This window comes from Oncorhynchus nerka, linkage group LG17, assembly GCF_034236695.1.
Source record: "Oncorhynchus nerka isolate Pitt River linkage group LG17, Oner_Uvic_2.0, whole genome shotgun sequence".
NCBI classification, from domain to species: domain Eukaryota; kingdom Metazoa; phylum Chordata; class Actinopteri; order Salmoniformes; family Salmonidae; genus Oncorhynchus; species Oncorhynchus nerka.
Genome location: NC_088412.1, coordinates 28,003,541 through 28,026,126, shown reverse-complemented (window position 1 = coordinate 28,026,126; position 22,586 = coordinate 28,003,541). Strand labels below are relative to the sequence as shown.

The following is a 22,586-nucleotide window of genomic DNA, read 5'->3' as shown; positions in this document are numbered from 1 at the left end:
TGATTATTTTTAAATGGAATATATACATTGGTGTACAGAGGCCCATTATCAGCGACCATCACTCCTATGTTCCAATGGCACGTTGTTAGCTAATCCAAGTTTATAATTTTAAAAGGATAATTGATAATTAGAAAACCCTTTTGCAATTGTTAGCACATCTGAAAGCTGTTGTGCTGATGAAAGAAGCAATAAAACAATCCTTCTTCAGACAAGTTGAGTATCTGGAGTATCAGCATTTGTGGGTTTGATTACAGGCTCAAAATGGCCAGAAACAAAGAACTTTCTTCTGATCAGTCTATTCTTGTTCTAAGATATGAAGGCTATTCTATGTGTGAAATTGCCAAGTGTCTATAAAGATCTCTTACAATGCTGTGTACTACTCCCTTTACATAACAGAGCAAACTGCCTCTAACCAGAATAGAAAAAGGAGTGGGAAGCCCCAGTGCACAGCTGACCAAGAGGACAACTACATTAGTGTCTAGTTTGAGAAACAGACACCTCACAAGTCCTCCACTGGCAGCTTCATTAAATAGTACCCGCAAAACACCAGTGGCAATTTCTCACATGGACAAGAATTTCTCAGAACAAGAATAGACTGATGAGTTTCAGAAGAAAGTTCTTTGATTCTAGCCATTTTGAGCCTGTAAAATATACAAAAAAGTATGTGGACATCCAGCCAACTTGACACAACTGTGGGAATAATTGGTGTGAACATGGGCCAGCATCCCCGTGGAACGCTTTCGACACCTTGTAGAGTCCATACCCCGACAAATTGAGGCTTTTTCTGAGAGCAAAAGGGGTTGCAACTCCTTTTGGGTTGCAGTTCCTAATGTTTAGAGAAATATATATATACACTGCTCAAAAAAATAAAGGGAACGCTTAAACAACACAATATAACTCCAAGTCAATCACACTTCTGTGAAATCAAACTGTCCACTTAGGAAGCAACACTGATTGACAATAAATGTCACATGCTGTTGTGCAAATGGAGTAGACAACAGGTGGAAATTATAGGCAATTAGCAAGACACCCCCAATAAAGGAGTGGTTCTGCAGGTGATGACCGCAGACCACTTCTCAGTTCCTATGCTTCCTGGCTGATGTTTTGGTCACTTTTGAATGCTGGCGGTACTTTCACTCTAGTGGTAGCATGAGACGGAGTCTACAACCCACACAAGTGGCTCAGGTAGTGCAGCTCATCCAGGATGGCACATCAATGCAAGCTGTGGCAAGAAGGTTTGCTGTGTCTGTCAGCGTAGTGACCAGAGCATGGAGGCGCTACCAGGAGACAGGCCAGTACATCAGGAGACGTAGAGGAGGCCGTAGGAGGGCAACAACCCAGCAGCAGGACCGCTACCGCCGCCTGTGTGCAAGGAGGAGCAGGAGGAGCACTGCCAGAGCCCTGCAAAATTACCTCCAGCAGGCCACAAATGTGCATGTGTCTGCTCAAATGGTCAGAAACAGACTCCATGAGGGTGGTATGAGGGCCCAACGTCCACAGGTGGGGGTTGTGCTTACAGCCCAACACCGTGCAGGACGTTTGGCATTTGCCAGAGAACACCAAGATTGGCAAATTCGCCACTGGCGCCCTGTGCTCTTCACAGATGAAAGCAGGTTCACACTGAGCATGTGACAGACGTGACAGAGTTTGGAGACGCCGTGGAGGACGTTCTGCTGCCTGCAACATCCTCCAGCATGACCGGTTTGGCGGTGGGTCAGTCATGGTGTGGTGTGGCATTTCTTTGGGGGGCCGCACAGCCCACCATGTGCTCGCCATAGGTAGCCTGACTGCCATTAGGTACCGAGATGAGATCCTCAGACCCCTTGTGAGACCATATGCTGGTGCGGTTGGCCCTGGGTTCCTCCTAATGCAAGACAATGCTAGACCTCATGTGGCTGGAGTGTGTCAGCAGTTCCTGCAAGAGGAAGGCATTGATGCTATGGACTGGCCCGCCCGTTCCTCAGACCTGAATCCAATTGAGCACATCTGGGACATCATGTCTCGCTCCATCCACCAACGCCACGTTGCACCACAGACTGTCCAGGAGTTGGCGGATGCTTTAGTCCAGGTTTGGGAGGAGATCCCTCAGGAGACCATCCGCCACCTCATCAGGAGCATGCCCAGGCATTGTAGGGAGGTCATACAGGCACGTGGAGGCCACACACACTACTGAGCCTCATTTTGACTTGTTTTAAGGACATTACATCAAAGTTGGATCAGCCTGTAGTGTGGTTTTCCACTTTAATTTTGAGTGTGACTCCAAATCCAGACCTCCATGGGTTGATAATTTTTGTGTGATTTTGTTGTCAGCACATTCAACTATGTAAAGAAAAAAGTATTTAATAAGAATATTTCATTCATTCAGATCTAGGATGTGTTATTTTAGTGTTCCCTTTATTTTTTTGAGCAATGTGTGTGTATATGTGTGTATATATATATATATTTTACAGGCTCAAAATGGCTAGAATCAAAGAACTTTCTTCTGAAACTCGTCAGTCTATTCTTGTTCTGAGAAATTGTTGTCCATGTGAGAAATTTCCACTGTTGTTTGGCGGGTACTACCCCTTTAAAATAGTGTATTTAGCAATTTCAGCCACAACCGTTGCTGAGTGATGTATGAAATTGAGCACACAGCCATGCAATCTCCATAGACAAACATTGGCAGTAGAATGGCCTTTCTGAAGAGCTCAGTGACTTTCAACGTGGCACCGTCATAGGATGCCACCTTTCCAACAGGTCAGTTCGTCCAATTTCTGTCCTGCTAGAGCTGCCCTGGTCAACTGTAAGTGCTATTATTGTGACGTGGAAACGTCTAGGACAGTGGTTCTTAACCTTGTTGGAGGTACTGAACCCCAACAGTTTCATATGCGCATTCACCGAACCCTTCTTAATTGAAAAAAAAATCTAATTCAAAACATAGGTATATATTTGACTGGTGCACAAAATGAACCGTGCATCAACATCACTGTGTTCAAAGAACAAAATCATCAAAACATTTTCACACAGATTATCATTTTCACACAAAAACAAAAACATAATAATGAATATTTACTGCAAATCAGTGTGACTTCTGCTGTTGCCTTTCAGAGACCAGTTCAGAAATGCGCGGCTTCACCTTGGCAAGTGCCAGTCTCATGTCATTTTCACAACAAAGTCTGTTCCTTTTCTTCGTTTTTATGTCCAGCATCCTCGAAAAGGATTGCTCGCAAAGATATGTTGTAACAAACGGTATGAAAATCTCCAGAGCTTTCTTAGCAATAACAGGGTACGTTACCATTTGTTGACACCAAAACGTTGAAAGCGTTGTTGTTCTGAAGAGTTGCTGTTGAACCTGGCTCTGCTGAATTTCAATGATATCATCGAGGTATTCATCATTGACATCTGTTGTCTCAACACTAAACGTGAACGGCTGTCTCACCCATGCTGGATATGACTCTCTTGTAGGGAAGTATCCGTCGAGAGACTTTGCAAGCTCATCTAAGTGCGTGGCAATTGCTTGCTTCAGTTCAGCGGGTACAGAAATGTCTCCGATTCCAGATACATCTTCGATCTTACTTACACAGTCGTCCAGCAGGGGAAAGTTTGCAAAGTTATTGTTCTCTGTTTGTCGTTTCCATAACGGTAGCTTTTTTTGAAAAGCCTTCAGGTTTTCCTCCGCTTCGATGATGTTGACTCCACCGCCCTGCATCTTTTGATTGAGATGATTGAGAGCTGTGAAGATATCAGCCATGAACGCTAAAATGAGAATGAACTCTGAATGAATTTTTGAAGCAATCTGCATGACAATGTTGGTGCTCTTGCAAAAACAGGGTTAATTCCACACGCACGGCAAAAACACGATTCAGCACCTGTCCCCGGGATAACCACCTAACGTTAGAATGGTACAGAAGTACCTCGAATTCAGAGCCCATTTCTTTACACAGCTCACTGAAGATGCGATGCCGCAGAGCACTAGTTCGCACATAGTTCACGCATTCCACTACAATTTTTAATACTTCTGCCAGTTTTGGAGGCAAGGTTTTTGTTGCCAACGCATGCCTGTGCTGAATACAATGCGTAACAATGATGCGTGGTGCATCGGCTTTCACTAGCGCACCAAAACCAGACTTTCTTCCCAGCATGACTGGAGCTCCGTCCGAACAAACTGCAGAAACCATATCCCACGAAAGATTGTTGTCTTTGAAGAAGTCATCCACAAGTTTCTTCACATCGGCTGCCTTAGTTGTTGTTGTAAGAGGCTTACAAAATAAAAATTCTTCCTTTATCACGTCGTCTTTCACATAGCGCACGAATACAGCAAGCTGGCTTAGATTGGAAACGTCTGTGGTCTCGTCGAGTTGAAGGCTGAATTTTGCCGGGCTTGAAATCAGATCTGCAACTACTTGAGCCAAGATGTCTTTGCTCATGTCCTCTATTCTGTCGCTGATGGTGTCATTTGAAAGAGGAATTTGGGATAACTTAACTGCGGCCTCTTTTCCCAGCATGATATTCGCCATCTTCAACACAGCTGGTTTTATGAGTGTTTCACCAATGGTGTGTGGTTTGCCCTGCTTTGCGATCAGGTAAGCAACTTCGTAAGATGCTGTGAGGATCGGTTTGTTGATGGGTACAAAGCCGAGAACAGGCAGAGTAGCCTTTTCACCGAATCTGGCTCTCTTCACCTTGAATTCAGCGAGCGTTGTGTTCTTGTATTTTCCATCTCCATGCAGCTTAAGGAAGTGTTCTCTTAGTTTTGCCGGTGCTAGACTAGAATTGCTCAACTTGGCATTGCAAATCATGCAGTTAGGACACTGACTCCCATCACGTTCGGTTATACATGTAAATCCATATTGTACATCTTTTTTTGCTCGACATAGTAAGTATGAAGGGATTAAAATATTAAGAAAGAAATCACAAGACGTACCATCACCACAGTCACAAACTGAGCGCGCCAAATTCCCTGCAGCACAGATAGGCCAAGCGATGTAGCGTGATCACCTGCAGCCAATGATGGCCAAGCGGAGCGTGTCATCACGAATCATATGAATCAGATGTTTGTCTTGACCTCCGCCGAACCCCTGAGACTGACTCACCGAACCCCTGGGGTTCGATCGAACCCAGGTTAAGAACCACTGGTCTAGGAGCAACAATGGCTCAGACGCGAAGTGGTAGGTCGCACAAACCCGCACAACAGGACTGCCGAATGCTGTTGTGCGTAAAAAATGGTCTGTCCTCGGGTTGCAACACTCACTCCCGAGTTCCAAACTGCCTCTGGAAGCAACGCCAGCACAATAACTGTTTGCCGGGAGCTTCATGAAATGGGTTTACATGGCCGAGCAGCCGCACACAAGCCAAAGATCACAATACTCAATGCGAAGTGTTGGCTGGAGTGGTGTAAAGCTCGCCACCTTTGAACTCTGGAGCAGTGGAAGTGATGAATCACGCTTCACCATCTGGCAGTCCAACGGATGAATCTGCGTTTGGCAGATTCCTGGAGAACGCTACCTGCCTCAATGCATAGGGCTGGCTGTAAAGTTTGCTGGAGGAGGAATAATGGTCTGGGGCTGTGTTTCATGGTTCAGACTCCTTAGTTCCAGTGAAGGGAAATCTTAACCCCAACATCAGTGCCCGCCTTCACTTATACTCTTGCAGCAATGTTCCAACATCTAGTGGAAAGCCTTTCCAGAAGAGTGGACACTGTTATAGCAGCAAAGTGGGGACCAACTCCATATTATTGCCAATGAATTTGGAATGAGATGTTCGACGAGCAGGTGTCCACATTTTGGTTATGTAGTGCCTAGTGCATTCGGGAAAGTATTCAGACGTCTTGACGTTACAGCCTTAATCTAAAATGGATTCAATTGTCGTCGTCCCCCATCGATCTCCACACACTACCTCGTATTGACAAAGCAAAAACAGGTTTTAGAAATTGTGGCCAATTTATTAAAAATACCAAATGGAAATATCACTTACAAAAGTATTCAGACCCTTTACTCAGTACTTTGTTGAAGCACCTTTAGCCGCGACTACAGCCTCAATTCTTCTTCTTCTCTGCAGATCCTCTCAAGCTCTGTCAGGTTGGATGGGGTGCGTCGCTGCACAGCTATGTTCAGATCTCTCTAGAGATGATCGATCTGTTTCAAGTCCGGGCTCTGCCTCGGCCACTCAAGGACATTCAGAGACTTGTCCCAAAGCCACTCCTGCGTTGTCTTGACTGTGTGCTTAAGGTCGTTGTCCTGTTGGAAGGTGAACCTTTGCCCCAATCTGAGGTCCTAAGTGCTCTGGAGCAGGTTTTCATCAAGGATCTCTCTGTACTTTGCTCCGTTCATCTTTTCCTCAATCCTGACTAGTCTCCCATTCCCTGCCGCTGAAAAACATCCCCACAGCCTGATACTGCCACCACCATGCTTCACCGTAGGGATGGTGCCAGGTTTCCTCCAGACATGACGCTTGGCATTCAGGCCAAAGAGTTCAATCTTGCTTTCATCAGAGCAGATCATCTTGTTTCTCATGGTCTAAGAGTCTTTAGGTGTCTTGTCCCTTTCACTGAGGAGTGGCTTCCGTCTGGCCACTCGACCATAAAGGCGTGATTGGATGAGTGCTGCAGAGATGGTTGTCCTTCTGGAAGGTTCTCCCATAGTACAGAGGAACTCAACTGCTGTCAGATTTACCATCGGGTTCTTGATGGAGGCTACTGTGTTTTTGGTACCCTTCCCCAGATCTGTGCCTCGACACAATCCTGTCTCGGCGCTCTACGGACAATTCCTTTGACCTCATGGCTTGGTTTTTGCTCTGACATGCGCTGGCAACTGTGGAACCTTTTTTAATAGACAGGTGTATGCCTTTCCAAGTCCACAGGTGGATTCCAATCTAGTTTTAGAAACATCTCAAGGATAATCGATGGTTAACAGGATATACCTGAACTCAAGTTCGAGTCTCATAGCAAAGGGTCTGAATGCTTATGTAAAGAAGCTGTTTTTTTTGTTTTTTATACATCTGCACACCAACTAAACTTTTCACTTTGTCACTGTGGAGTGTTTGTAGATTGAGGTGGAAAATAAACTATTTAATCCATTTTAGAAGGAGGCTGTAACGTAACAGAATGTGGATAAAGTCAAGGGGTCTGAATACTTTCCGAAGGCACTGTATATGCCTTATTCACAACTTAGGCACACTTTAAAATCTAAGGATTCACAGTTTTGTCTTCAGAATTAAAACCAAAGAGAAAGTAAACAATAGTATTAGACCAAGATAAAAAATGTGTCTTAATCTCCAGTGAAATTCCAGTAGATGTGAGGCAGAGGAGAAGAAAGTAGAGTTTATTTTGTGTCCCAAATGGCATCCTGTTCTCTATATCATGCACTACTTTTGACTAGAGCCCTATTGGCCCTGGTCAAAAGTAGGGCACTACATAGGAAATACGGTGTAATTTGGGAGCCTAGCAGAATGTGCCAGTGTATGTTTGTGCATCAGAACACTGTTCCCAGTTTGTCTAATCTTCCAGCTCTCTTCTCTAATTAAAATGAGCCTCAATCTCCTCCAGACGCTCCCACTGTTGCTCTGCTCGGATTAGTGGATGTACCACTATTGCATTTGTAATGCACCACAAATGTTTAAACTTCATCTCTCCTTACTCCCCATGCATGACAAGATAATTGCCAGCAATAAGAAATCAATTTAGTGCAAGATGATTAAACCGAAAGAAAGAGAAATGCGTTGCTGACTTCATACGTTGTTTTCTTTGGCTGTTTGTTTGTTATTGGGGAAGTTTCATTTTTGGTCTTGGCTTCAACATTTCTCTTCACACTCCAGCACCAGTATGTGGTCCAGATACTTAGGCTGGCTGCGTTTACACAGGCACCCCAATTCTGATATTTTTTTTCACTAATTGGTCTGTTCGCCAATCAGATCAGCTCTGTAAAAGATTTGATGTGAAGAGATCTGATGTGATCAAAAGACCAATTGGTGGAAAAAAGATCAGAATTGGGCTGCCTGTTTAAACGCAGCTGTACATTTTTCCAGTCATGAGTTAACCTAGCTCAGTATACCCAACAAGTTTTAGACACCAAAACATTGTCTACACTTTATATTTTTCTTCACGTTGTGATGCTGTACTTTGTGCCAGGTTTTACCTTACCCAAATTGATGTTCCAGGTTTCTGAAAATAAAATAATGAACAGTGTCAATGTGTAGGATGATTTAGACAAAACTCAAACTGAGGAAAAAATAAACCGTGCAATGAAATGATCCTCGTGTCCAACTGAAATGGACATCAAAGCTGCACCACTTGGTTCATTTCAAGTCTGAAACAGTGAAGTGCACAGGAAGAAATTGGCAGTTTATTGATATATTCCCAAAATTCATACTCTTAACCCAAAACTCTTTCCACAATATCCTCTCCCACCTATATGACTATGTGGAGTATAGCTCCAAAGCTCCATGTAGGAGTTGCTCTGATTCCAGTAGCTCTCTGACCAACTTATCACACCTCTGCCTCACAGTGCTGTACATGCATACTGTACTCAGTCTCACGCTTTCTGAACTGTGTTTGTGTTGGCTCTGCTCTATGCAGCATATAGCGCTTGTGAGAGCAGAGTGCTTCCTCTTCAAGAGAAGTTAATAGCTCAAGGCCTGTTCCCCTAGGTAACGGCAGTCCCCCCTTTCACCCTCCGGTCCTCCCCCCTCCGTCCCTCCCTCCTCCAGGCCGCACGGCGGCCCTCTTTGAAGTGGCTGTTCACGCCCCTGGCTCTACGTGTTGCCATCGTTCCTGGAAGCACATAATGGTCTCCCACTGCTTTTGTAATTGGCCGAATAAACACTTGACAACACAACTTTAAAACAGACAAGCTATTTGGTTTTAATTGACATAGAACCCAAATGGCTTAATTAAAAATCCGTTATTTCAGCTGCATGTTTAATTATGTTGGAAACGGACATCTTGAGACGGGTGTTTTTTTAAAATCTTTTCACTCAAGTTATAGAATGTGTTTCATTCATACTAATGAAGTGATTTTCAATATTTATTTTAACTTCAAGTGTTAATTATGTTCAGTCTTATGATTTCCTCATGTTTAACTTAATTTATTAACTCCATGTTATTGTCTTATTTCCTGATATGTAAGAGCAGATTGTCTCTAACGCATATAAATATGCCAAAATGTTCCTAATAGCCCTTCACTAGAGATTGGAAGTTGAGATCCAACACGATCTCAAATCAAATCTAGAAATGTAATCCCTCAAACATATACTTGCAACGGGAGGGTGGAAGCTCTGTTCGATGGTAGGAATTAAATGAATCTTGTGCGTTATTTTCTTTATACAACCCATATATTGCTGTTCACACTGAAACCTCTGTAGTCCTTGTGTAACTTGAATAAGTTGTGTACATGAGTGATGCTTATTTTTTATTTTTTTAACCATAGACCTAAATAAAGGTTTTAGATGACATTTTCAGTGGGATTAGACGATTTTGACAGGAGTTAAAAATATAAAGAAATGGAACCTTTTTTTATTTTAGCAGGGAAATACCATTTGAGACCAAGGCCTCTTGTTCAAGAGGTCGCAATTGTAAATGAGACCTTTTTCTCAACTTGCCTACCTGGTTAAATAAAGGTGAAATAAAAAATCAAATAAAAAGAGAGCCTTGCATGTATACTTCATACAAATGTACAACATTTACAGTAGTAGTGGATCTATCAAGCAAGTTGGCATCTCGCTCTGCTCAGTATTTGTTTGGCCACTGTGTGAGGCCTGTCAGGATGAGTGCGTGTGATAGGGTTAAAGGATTATCCACTGTCAACATCATCAAGCACTGGAGAACACACTACTGCTCCGGATTTAACCGGAATCTTCAAAACGCTCTTACAATGACCCTTCACGAACCTGTGCTGGACTTTCATGTTGATGTGTGTCGTACACCTAGTTCGTTTATCTACTATGCTAACATATGCTAACATATGCTTGTGCATCGCCTTTATCATAGAGCTGTTCTTGATAAGATTGTTTTGGTAGCCGTGTCATGAATAATGTTGGAATGCATATGTTTGTGTGTCATGCGCTGCCGTATGTGTCAGTCAGGGGAGAAGAGAATTCATCGAGTCTAGGCCGAGCCAGACAGTGAAAATATGGAGCTGGTATCGCGACGCAGAGTGGAAAACGACAGCTTTGTTTGTTGACGGATGCCTCAATGCTTTGTGGTCTGTTAATTGGATAACAATGTAAACAATCAGCAATAGCGCTTGTCTCCTGTGTCAGTGTGGCATCTTGTTTCTCTACTTTCTTTTTAGAGTCAGATGCTCTCCCCTCCCCCCCGTCAACACAGACAGCCGCACCTGATCCTTCCTAAACCCTCATTTACTCATACCTGATGCTGTGGTGTCATAACACGCCTGTCAGGTTCATTTGCATAGCTGGCATTTGTGAAATACTGAGCAAAAGGTGGGGAGAAAGGCGTTCACCCGTTGGGGTGTAAGCTGTTAGCAGCACGCCATCTTGCTTTGCCCTCTCTGCGGTGTGTTGTGTAGGTTGCTGTGGCACCCCCTCCCTGTGCTGCCTTACACCCTCAGGTCATACCGGGGAGCGGAGAGCCTAGATGACAGAAGAAATTAGTATGAGGAGATGAAGACAAAGAGCCTCCATTGGTGTGACATTTCCCTGTTCATCTGGGAATAGCAGTGTTTGCTGATGAATTCTTGCTCTTCTTTGAACTCCTGGCATCATAGCTTTGAAATTATGTACTTTATCTAGCTCTATTGAAGGTTAGGTTTTGGATGTCTCAATGATCATTGGAAATATGACTCATTAGGGAAGATTACTCATTGAGGGGACAATGGGTTTATTACCATATCTGTGTGGTAGAAAAGAGGAGCGTGAGATGTTATATCAGGGAGTAGGATCAGCCTGTTGGCAGCAAAAGTCACAATACATCTTACTTCAATGGAGAACCGGTCGAGAATTTCCAACTACATGGATACACCCCCAGCCAGAGCGGTGATTGAGAAACACATCTGTCAGGATCGTTACACAGCCAACTCTGACTCCACAGTGAGAGGAGAGGTGGGAGTTTTGACTTGGTTTCAGCACTCATGTTTCAGCCTCCTCAAAGGTCTCACAGCCATTACATTACCTAGCTGTGTTTCTCCACCTAATCTGTCTTCGTGAGGATGGGCTAATCAGTGTGAGGTGAACTCTGACCTTACTGCGCTGGTTGTCTGAGGCCTGCTAGTTAATTACCACCCCAGTGATCATAATAGGAGGTCTAACCACAAGCAGCAGATAAGCCCTGGCCTGGCCCCCACGTCACAGTAGACAGAGGCCCCAGGTGTGGGGACGAGGACGACGGGCCTATGTAACGGGAGACCCCCAGTGATTAACCCTCATAAGCTAGGAGGCAGGGTCGCCTCATGTTAAACAACAACCATGTTGACACACGGGTAACCTAACGAAATTAGTTGTATTGTGGGTGGCAATGCATCATTACGGTCTTGCTCTGCTAGTGCGCTCAACTTGGATTTGAATAATTTTTGTGCTTATTGATACACTGTGTGTCACTAATATTACCGTCTACCTTACGTCTTTGTGTTTGTTCATTCACTCCGTAGGGAAGGTGGTTCGTTTTATGGTCGTAACACATCGTTCAATGCAGGGATGTGTAGAAACCACAGCAGTTTAGTTTGGATGGAAGCCTTAGAAAAAACAGAAATGATCAATCTCTCTTGGAAATGCTGGCCACTGCAACAGAAATGATCAGATTGTTGCCTCAGTCCCAGTTTGTCTACATGATGGAAGAGACTTAGTTCACGCAGAGTACATCTCTTTGCATGGCGTACATTGGGACATTGACTTTGTGTACTTATCCCAAGGTACATAGAAAGAAGTGTTCAAGGACATAAATGCTAAGAATTGGAGTAGTTGATCATTTTTACTGTTTTTATCAGCACATTAAAACTGAATACTTTTCATGTCAACAAGGGATTTTTAACCTTTCAGCTTGAGACACAAATTAGAAATGTAATGTCCTCCGGTGACCATCTTCCAACGACCCAATTAAAGAAATTGTGTGTTTATAGATGTATTCTCATAACTCGTAACCCACTTCGCCCATGGCCACTGGGTCCTGGCACATAGTTTAAAGGAATAAACAAAGACTTGTAATGACTGTGTCATGTAACCTGTATGAATGTGAACTAGTCTCATGGTTTTCCATTCGTTCTCTCTCCTCTGCAGATCACCCAGCTAGACCCAGCCTCGTCTTTACTGGAGGCCAAGCTTTTCCCTCAGGAGACCCTGTTCCTGGAAGCTAAAGAGTAGGACTGACTGGCTGTGGTGGTGGGACTGGCTGGAAGAGTAGTGAAGAGCTCTAGCATGGTCCCAGTGGGTCTACAGAGACCAACCACCCTCTCACACAGATGTGAACTCTTAAACACACAATACACAACATACAGTACACTACTTAGACACAAACACCCCCACAAAACCCACACGTAAGCGTCTCTGCTCTCGGCCTGTGCATCATACATGATTGCCTAGTGTACACGTATGTACAGAGAAGCAACCACAAGCACACAGCCAAACTCTTTCGCCCCTCACTTAATTGCAGTGTCATGGTTTTCTCTGCCCACACTCTTACAGTATGATCAAGGATATTAAAAATCAACTTTTGAGTAGAAGAACAGCATCACGGACAAGGACTTCCTCTACAGTACAGCTGCTATTTTAGACGTGTTGTTTCAATAAAGTAAACGAAAAAAAGCAAAGAGACATTTCCTGGAGAACGCTGGACTATCTCATCTCCACCTGCGTTTGGCTTGTACCCTCTTTGCTCCCTCCACCCCCATGCACCTCCATGCACCCAGCCAGTGACGGACCCCCCCCTGCCCCCATCCAACCCGACCATCACAAGCAGCCAAAGAGGCTCAATGTTCCTGATCTGCACCCCTCCTGCTCTGCTCCGACCAGCCTGGTTTTAATTTCAAAAGGCTCCACAACCAACTGTTCCTCCTTTATTTTTCTTGATCCTTTTTAAGTTTGATGCTGTTTTAGTTTGATATACATTATATAAAATATATATGAACATGCATCTGTCTGAGCCAGCACTCTCTTGAAATGCACACAGACACACACGTCGGTTGACATTTTATATTATTCTTGAGGCCTTAATTGTTTGTTTTTTCTTCTAATTTATCTTAATACAGATTTGACAGGGAACATTTTGAGGAGCAGGATAGGCTATTAATTTTGTACATTTCACTTGGCACATTATTTATAGTATTACATTTATTTTGCACCTTTGTTTTTACCATTGGGCATGTTCCTATGCTTAGATGTTGCTGACACATGACAGGTCTACCACACCTGGATAGATATTTTAAGTGTCAGCTAACCACATGTTGTAGCAATTTGTTAGTCGACGATGACGTGGCATGCAACCATTGGTTGTTGCGTCGCCTCACCTTAGCTGTGGAACGCGCCCATTATGATTTCAGGGTTTCTGTCATTGAGGCATCAGCAAACTTTCTATTCCATATTAAAGCTGTTATATTATTTATGCCATTTGTCTATTTGGCCAGTAGGCTGTCCCTGCCTGAAATATATGAATAAGAGTTTTTGTGTTTGACTGGACTGTGTACGTCTGCATGCTGTACTCAATTAGCGAACATGGTGAGCTTTCTGTGTAAAAACCAGGCAGGGGATAAGACTACATTATCATTGCCACTAAAATGGTAAATACTAGTTTGCTTTTCCTGAGAAAAGTTATTTGCCTCGTTGTCTTGTTTTACAGCAATATTTTCCAGGCATCTGGTATTATCTGCCACAAAGGCTAATTTTCTCAGTTCAGCAATGAGCTTATAGGCTTATCTCTCCATCTGCAAGGGAGTTCTTTTTGACAGTAAAAGCCAAAGTTTAAGCCGGCACAGTGGGCCCAACAGTAGAGCCCTCATTTTTCACTGAGAACTTTTATCAAAAGATGCAGGTTTCGGGAATCAGGATTAGTACTCTCAATACATGCCTCTAATGAAATGACCAGAATAGATTTGGTGTTATTTCTGGCATTCTTATTTCTCATTTGGGTGGAGGGTCCGTCATTAAGGTGGAACAGGACCTCATGCTGTGGGTTTCAGAACAGGAGAATGTGCAGTGGGGTTTCAGAACAGGAGAATGTGCAGTGGGGTTTCAGAACAGGAGAATGTGCAGTGGGTTTCAGAACAGGAGAATGTGCAGTGGGTTTCAGAACAGGAGAATGTGCAGTGGGTTTCAGAACAGGAGAATGTGCAGTGGGTTTCAGAACAGGAGAATGTGCAGTGGGTTTCAGAACAGGAGAATGTGCAGTGGGTTTCAGAACAGGAGAATGTGCAGTGGGTTTCAGAACAGGAGAATGTGCATTGGGTCATTTTCAAATATGAAAATCCAGAAAATCTTAATCTTCTTGGCATATTGTGTGCATCTGACCCATGGAGGGAAAATAATCTCTCCATCCTGAAGGCAAATTCAGCTCTTTGCAACATTCCCACCACATTCTTGGTTCTCACGCAAGGAATTTGAATGTGTAATGTGTTCATTCAGTCAGACTTCCCCAGGCTGCTGTGTGTGTGCCTGGTGAGACAGAGCTGAGCATGCGTCAGTTGGTCCTCTTCACAACCTGATCTGACACCCTGTCAGTAACTTACTGCTCAAAAGAGAGACACAGCATTCTAGCCCTCATTTGAATTATCCAGGTTTATACATAGAAAAGGGTGTAGGATCTTAATTTGATCACCCTGTTGCAGGAGTACTTTAAATTGTGTAGTGTATTTTAGGTTTATGCTTCTGAAGTTTGTAATTTCCACTTTAAAATTTCGAACTTGATTTTCCCTTACGAAAAATGTTTCAACCTCTACAAAAAAATGTTATTAAATGATAATCCACCTAATTCACATTTTCTGTTGCTGCAGGATGATTTTCCCGCTGTAGCAAACTGGCTCAAATTAAGACTCTACATATGTAAACGGATTCAAGTGATTTAGCTAGTCATTACTATTTCCAATGTTTGAGAAACTGATGGTGAGTACTAGGAGTGACAAGTTCACTTCACAGCGGAGTCTGAACAGAGTCTGCCATTTACAGGATGTGGCTGCAGATTTCTAAGGCTATTAATCACTGGTACATTATCCACTCAATTTGTTCTCTTGATTTGTGACATTTTGGTGACTTCCTGATACCCTGGCAATACTAATAACTGTCACAGGTAAATTGGGAATGCATGAGGGAAGTTTTAAGGTCCCACAATTCTTGACTTGTGGAAAAAGGTCAAATGTAGATATTTAATTGAAGGAGTTTGCTGCAATGTCAGAAGTGGGCATGTCCAGTTTACAGAGTTACTTATTTTAACCCAGAGTGCCATCATGGTTGTAAAAGTATGGAATCCTCAACAGAGCTTAAGGTAGAGGAGAGTTCACTGGACGGTAAGGATTTCATTGAACATGAGCTGGGTTCACATAAGCAAGAGAAGTGCATAGTTCTTGTCAGGCCTTCCCCAGGGAACTATGTGGATTGTGCAACTCCTCTGATGTGTGATATTACAGTTTCAATCATTGAATGGTTCACTAATGCACTTGGGCATCTCTTTTGTACAGCTGCAACTAATGATGATGATGCAGTCGGAAATGCCTATTGGATATTATTTTTCTCAACTTGATCAAACTTGTCACCTGATTTATTTTTTTACTGCTAGAATTGCAATATGTTCTGTTAAAGATTTTTATTTCAGAGGATTGGTTGGTTAATGTATTGATGTGTACGTGGTTAATGAAAATCACTTCACTAAATGATTTGTCTGTAAAGGTCTAAGTTTTTAGGTGCCATTATAGTCCCCAGGACATCTTTTCTCAAGCATAATTTTGCAGTTTAACTGAGGGACAACCTTTTAAGACACAGTGATTGAGACATCCAAAGATGCTGGCTGTCACTCAGTCTCATCTTTAAGTAAAGCCACCGCTGTTAAAACTCACATTTTGAGAATGTGGCTGTGTGACAATGGACTTATTCTCTGGCTTCCTGTGGCACAGATTCACTGGTGGCAACATCAGGTGCTGACTTTATTATTCCCCAACAAAAGGGAAGCGTTCAATAATGTTTAACCAGTCTTCCAGGGTCAAGAATGTTGGCCCCTAGTGAGGGAACAGAATTCCTGATGCAAGTGATCTCTCCTTTGAAGTAAGATGTGATCCCACAGCATCCAGCATTTTAAATCCACTCACCCAGCGATGGAGGGATCCCAGACTAAACTAACCTGGAGGGTCACTCAACGTTTACTTTCTCAGAGATGTTGGCACTCAATGAGCGCCAAAGAAACAATCTATGCAGCTTAAACTGTTGGGCACAAAAGGGGGCTCATTTCTCTCTGGGTTTCTTCTTCAATAAGAGAGAGAGTGTGTGTGTGTGATGGAAAGTGAGTAAGGGAGATGGAGGAGGTGTCAAAACGCAGCATAGCATCAGAAGATGTATGATTACTACGGTTTAACAGCCTTATGATGATCCTGTTATTTGTCTAATACCCCACCCATAATGCCATAAAGTTATATTCATTTTTTAAGTCAATTTAGCTTTTGGCTCATGAAAGTATAAAGGTGGTGATATTCAAACTTATGTAAATGCTAATAGTTGTGAAAAATCAACAAAAATATATTATATATACTATAAGAAAAGTAGCTAGGTAGAACACAAATCAGTGACCGACATATTTATTTTATATGCAGTGAATGCCTATAGAACCACATGTATACTATATATTGGACCATTAAACACTCAAAGATATGATTAAATCAAGAGCCCCTAGCAATAAAATTCAACTCGGTTTTTCTATTGAAATTAAGAGAACTTATATCATAAACAAATGAATGTTTTCTATTCTTTCTCGCATTATTGTTGGGCTGCCTTTTATTTACTTCAAATTGAATTAAGTTATTTTATTTACCTCTTGATGACACCATTAAGCGTATGCAGGCCTATAGGCTATGAAAATAATATGAATGAAAGCGTTTTTATGAAGTGTTGTCCTTTTAGGTCAATTAAACAGGGAAGTTGAAATATTTTGGACAACAGACTATTTCGAATGCAATTACAAACATAGGCACAACTACAATTTCCTACGTTTAACATAGAATTATTATTATTATTTACATATATTGTTTTCATGTAGCCTAGTTTGGACTGTAGCCTTCATCAATATGTTCCGTTTTTAGGACGTTTTTAATTTGTATAGAATATAATAATTACAGCCTCCGTCTCCGTAAACCACAGGGTACGCATAAATGATGCCATGTCCTATGCTAAGACTTAGTGGTAGCTTTTGCGATTATGTTTTTAGTTATTTTTATCCATCACTAAAACCATGAGATAGTGAAAGGTGTTATGCAGAGCGGGATTTTAATATAGCGTATTTCTGACTGCATGAATAACCAAACATGCTGCATTTTAAAATAAACTATATAGGCGCATACAACAGGAGACAGTCTGTTTTTGTTTCCCTCGTGTAAATTGGCATCATGAGAAACGTTGTGTGGTCTAATATAGCCTTTCAGCTTATTACAAGAGCTGAAATTCTGACAATTGTGAATTCTCGTCAATAATTTCAGCTCTTGTAATAAACGATAAGGCAATAATAATGATCAAAGCCCACTCACCCCCAGGCCTATAGGTGATGTTTGCATTTTTGTAATTGTAGTAAATTGGTAATAGATTAAACTCAAATGAACGCTTAATTGACTTGTTATGATGTTATTATGGGTCATAAAGTCATAACATCCGGCTAAACGTTAGGTTTGATTAAAAGGCTACAATTCAACAGGCTATAATTGCAACGACATGGAACATTAATTTATTTACCGATTCCCACATCCATTTATATGCTATTTTTTGTTAAACGCGAAAGAAAAAAACTTCAACCTGTGGCATTTGGATTATCATGCCCTCGAATAAAGCATTAAACAGGGCTAAAGGGGTTTGAATGCGAACAGTGGCGTGCGAAGTAAAGCAGAGTAATTATTGCTTCATAATTGTGTTCTTTTTCTTTTTGAACAAGGTCTTGAGGACAGCCACACTTGGAACCGACGCGGTTGTGACATTTAGGAGGCCAGTCTTTGTACTGAACATTTCAAGTTTAAAAAACAAGGCCAATTGAAGCGGCAGAGCTCAAAGCCCAGACCATTGTAGCAGAACACATTGAGTTTTGATTGGGGACAATGGTGTTTCTCAAATTTCGAGCAAAAACCCATACTCCATCTGTGATCTCAATGAACGACCATTCATAGGCTACCTTCTTTTCTGTGCCATTCGTTTGCAAAGGAGGCAGATGTGGAAGGATAGCGCTTGCATTTTAATTGGCTGTGCGTACCTAACACACACACACACACACACATTTAGGTACTCTAACACTGTGTTAAACATTTTACAATTGAACATGTGGAATAGCTGTATATTAATAGCTTGATTACTTTTATTGACATTCTTATATGCACACTGTTGTCATTATTGTAGCCTACTACATACGTATGAAACATATCAAATTAATCTCCTGAATAATTGTAGCCCACTCTATTTAAAGTGAGTCATGACAAGCACTGCCAACCTGCCTTGAGGACAGAAGAAACGGCCGGGCTTTGGGGGAAAGGTACATGCATGTGTGCGTGATGCATGCACTGAGAGGTGGGGAAAAGGTTTGGCAAAGAGACCTTCAATTCATATGCGATGTCGGGGTTTAGAAATGCGTGTTGTTCCATCAGTCAAGAGTGGGAGAGAAGGACTCTCAGGCTCAAGTGTTTGTTGAGGAACTGCGACCTTCCACTTATTCTCAGAGAAATACAGCAATGGCAGTATCTTCCATTGAGCCTATAGGCCTCATTGTTTTCAAGTGTAGTCCGTGAGTTATGGGTAAACTAGACTATCCTCATCTTCCAAGTTTTGGATATCAAAATCGACCTAATCGTTTTTTACTGGGGTAGCCTGTAAAGGTTTGATATAGCCAAACTATTTCAGGGCCTATACATTTGTGGGCAATATAGCTTTACCTTACAGTAATAAATATAACGTTTCTTTCTGGAGTTATTTCAAGGTTGCGATCTACAATGTCTTCAAGGAAATTGCAACCCTTCGCTTGAACTCCATCATCATTGCCAGAGCCTCATGTGAACTAGAGGTTAACAGCGTAATGAGCACTTGGTGAGTAGATGAAGCGTGTAAATACGCACTGGTTTTCCCAAACCCTGTGCCTCTTACACCTTGTATAACTGCTACTCTAACCTCTGTCTCTGTTAATAGACTATGCGATTTCATCGGGAGACCCCGGGAGGCAATCCGTGTCCAGCCGTGCTCAGGCAGGGCAGCAGCAACGAAAGAGGTCGCTCAAATACCTCACCAGGGTGCTGCGGCAGCAGAAACATGCTGCTACATATGTTGGGTCAAGCACTCCCTTTGTGACTGCCTAAAATGGCGTAAAAACCCAGTCATCTGTAGCCTTTCTTAAAGAAATGAAAGCCTCTCATGGGTTTTTGAAGCATAGGCCTAATGAACTGTTCAAAGAATGTTGAATTTCTTAAGTGCCCACAGTCACGTTTTAATTGCGCTGGGGCATTTAATTGGAAACCATGAGAGAACACCGATAAAAATGTTTCATGGTAGGCCTATCCAGGCATGCATTATATTTTTATAAACTACCATATTAACTCACTTTATTAAAGCTGTTATTTTTCCAACTTATTTATATTTCCGACCGAAATAATTGTCCATGTTTATAAACTACCATATTAACTCACTTTATTAAAGCTGTTATTTTTCCAACTTATTTATATTTCCGACCGAAATAATTGTCCATGTTTGTAGGCTAGTCACCTAAATGCCTAATTCTTGTTAGATTAATGCCTCCAAATAGGTAATTTGTTGTGCCTGCGTTTTTTAGGATGTTGAGCTTTATCCTCAATCTATTAATCAACAAACTTTGTTCAACAATGACCATAGGTGACATCAACTCCATCTCAATATTTATATATTGGGCTACGCCACCCCGTGATTTATTGTAATGAAGTTTTCATGCGTGTGAGATTGCTGCCGAGATAATTAGTTTGAATGTCAAAAATATATAGTTTAATGTCGTCTCTATTAGGTAATTAAAGGTGCAGATGACAGCGGCGGGGGAAACAGATGGCATTTGCTTACTGTGGTTCATAGGTAAACAATGAGAAGAGCGGCAGGTCCGCGTGCTGGAAACGCAGCGCAACATGCACCCCTAGTCGAGGCGACCAGAAAAGCCCTAGCCTAAATGTGGAAAGGTGCTCAGGGTTACAGAAGTACAGGTTATGATGTTTTAGTTTGTTGTTGTGTTTTGCAGCCCTGTTCAGTCAATATAAACCCACATTCGTTATAAGACATTGAATGCAGTGTCCCATGTAGGCAGGTGAAATGTTTAGCCGGTCTGTGTGTGTATATTATGAGGGTTATTGCTAAATGTTCCCAGAGAGGGGGCATGCAATGTTTGGTTTTCTGCAGTCAATGAATATTACTGTGAAATTACAGAAGTTGGTGCCAATAAAACATAACACTCAACATTGCATGATCCACAAGCCATAGTTCAGAAGAAAACATGATTGCCTTTGCATAGTCCTACATTTCACGTTCTTGGTAGTGCTATTTACCTTAGTTTATCAGTCTTGTGCCATTGAACATAGTTATTGGAGTCCACTAAATAAAGTTATTGAATTGATGCACTCGAATGAACATTTCATATAAGCCCTTTAAATATGTACATTATTGAATCGATCCCTATCGTTAGATATAGCCTATTCCTCCTTATTTCAATAAATAGTTTGTACAAAGTTAAAATGGCGTGGTTGGTGAGAATTGCGAAGTTTTGTCCAATGTATCAACCATACCTACATCATTTAAAAATGTGATTGTAGGCATTGGTCAACGAGAGCATGGATCCACAGGCACCATCAGGATCCCAAGTTCAGCCTGGAGTGACATCGGACGGCTGCAACATCATCTCCGGGTATCCATGCATGGCCAGCAACCTCCAGCAAGTTAGTATGCTATATCACCTGCAAACTGGTCGTCCAAAAGTAGCCTACAAATTAGAAATCTTGATATATTATTATTATATTCAATTATTGCAACTTTTTTTGAGTAAAGGCTCAGAAAATGTGTGATAATAGTAATCATTATAATCATAATAATCGTAATAAAGTTATTGCATTATCATTATCACTTAATTTGTGTAAACAATGATTTATTGATTATCGCATTGTCCGTGTCGTTTTAAATGATTCAATCTAAAAATAGTAATATAATATGAATGAAACAATGAACACACTTTTGTTATCAACATCTACGACTAATAGCAAATAGAAATCAGCTTGATTGCAGGAAAATATAGGGTAGGCATATACACAAATTTAAAACATGCGGTCTTCAAATTTCGAGCTCGTTGTAAAAAGGATTTGTTTAGCCTATGAACTCAGAAAGGGTTAATCGTTTTTTCCCCATTTGATTTATGTATGTTGAAGGTATTTGGTAGCTATGTGCTTGAATTTAAATATTGTATAAACAAAAATATATATTATTATTATTATAAATAATATTAATAAAAATAAAAAAACTTTCAAATGAAACGATGTTGGTTCATTGCTTGCTGAGGACATAAAGAGTATTTACTGCTTTGGGATATACTTTTAGACAACATGGTTTCTATAGGCCTAGATATTGTTTTCCTAAATATAACCACACTAACGTTTTTGTTGTATTTTTTTTAACATAATAAAATAAGTAGCAAATGGATGTAGCTAAGGGTCCGGCTTGCCTCAACAGAATCGCATAATGCATGTCCATGAGTAGCAATAAAATAGTGTTATAATCTGAATTAGGCCTATCATTGTACAATGAAAACATTTACTACGTTACTATTGTAAAACAAATACGTTTCTATTGTTATTATAAAAAGTTGGGTTTTATTTATATGATAAAGACGTTATTTTCCAACTCCATGCTCAACATTCTACCAGCAATTGCATAGCATAGGCTAGTCTATTTGAATCAATATGTAAATGTCACTTACCTTGTGATTTGACAGAATTAAAAGGGCAGTGACGTCAGTGAGACTTTAATTATTGTCTGTCTCGAAAAAGGTGTAAATAAAATTGAAGGATCTATAACGGCTTTTTATACAAGTAAGACACGTGATGCACAACATCATGAAAATGTATCAAGCAAATTAATATAGATAAACTTCAGATAGCCTAGGCCTATTGAATTATTGCCTGAAAATGTCTCTATTGAGAAAAGTGCATTTCATTTGATCTTGGGAATCTTTTCCCATAATATTTCCCATAATAAATATGACTTAATTGAAAATCTAGTTCCATTTGTTTTGAAATTCGAGTTTGTTAAAAATAATGTATTTTAGCTCTGCAGGATCCCATTCAGATTCTAAACACTTGTTATTTGAGAAAGAACTCTGGTGGACACAGTAGAAAAGGGGACAAGCCAATCAGATTGCACCTTCCCCGTTTGGCCAATGACAGGCGCCACATTGTTGTCAAATTTGTCTAATGAAAACGTAGGAGCAACAATGGAGAGAGAGA

General features: G+C 41.4%; 1 protein-coding gene across 2 annotated transcripts in view; it reads left to right on the top strand.

Moving 5' to 3' along the window:
- LOC115145006 (FAS-associated factor 1-like) overlaps positions 1–13,594 on the top strand; it is a 94,531-nt gene extending 80,937 nt beyond the window's left edge. For both annotated transcript variants that reach the window (XM_029686205.2, XM_029686206.2), the window contains exon 19: positions 12,205–13,594. In XM_029686205.2, the coding sequence (XP_029542065.1) occupies positions 12,205–12,288 (84 nt within the window). In that variant the 3' untranslated portion in view covers positions 12,289–13,594. The remainder of the gene's footprint in view (positions 1–12,204) is intronic.
- Positions 13,595–22,586: the final 8,992 nt, after the last annotated feature.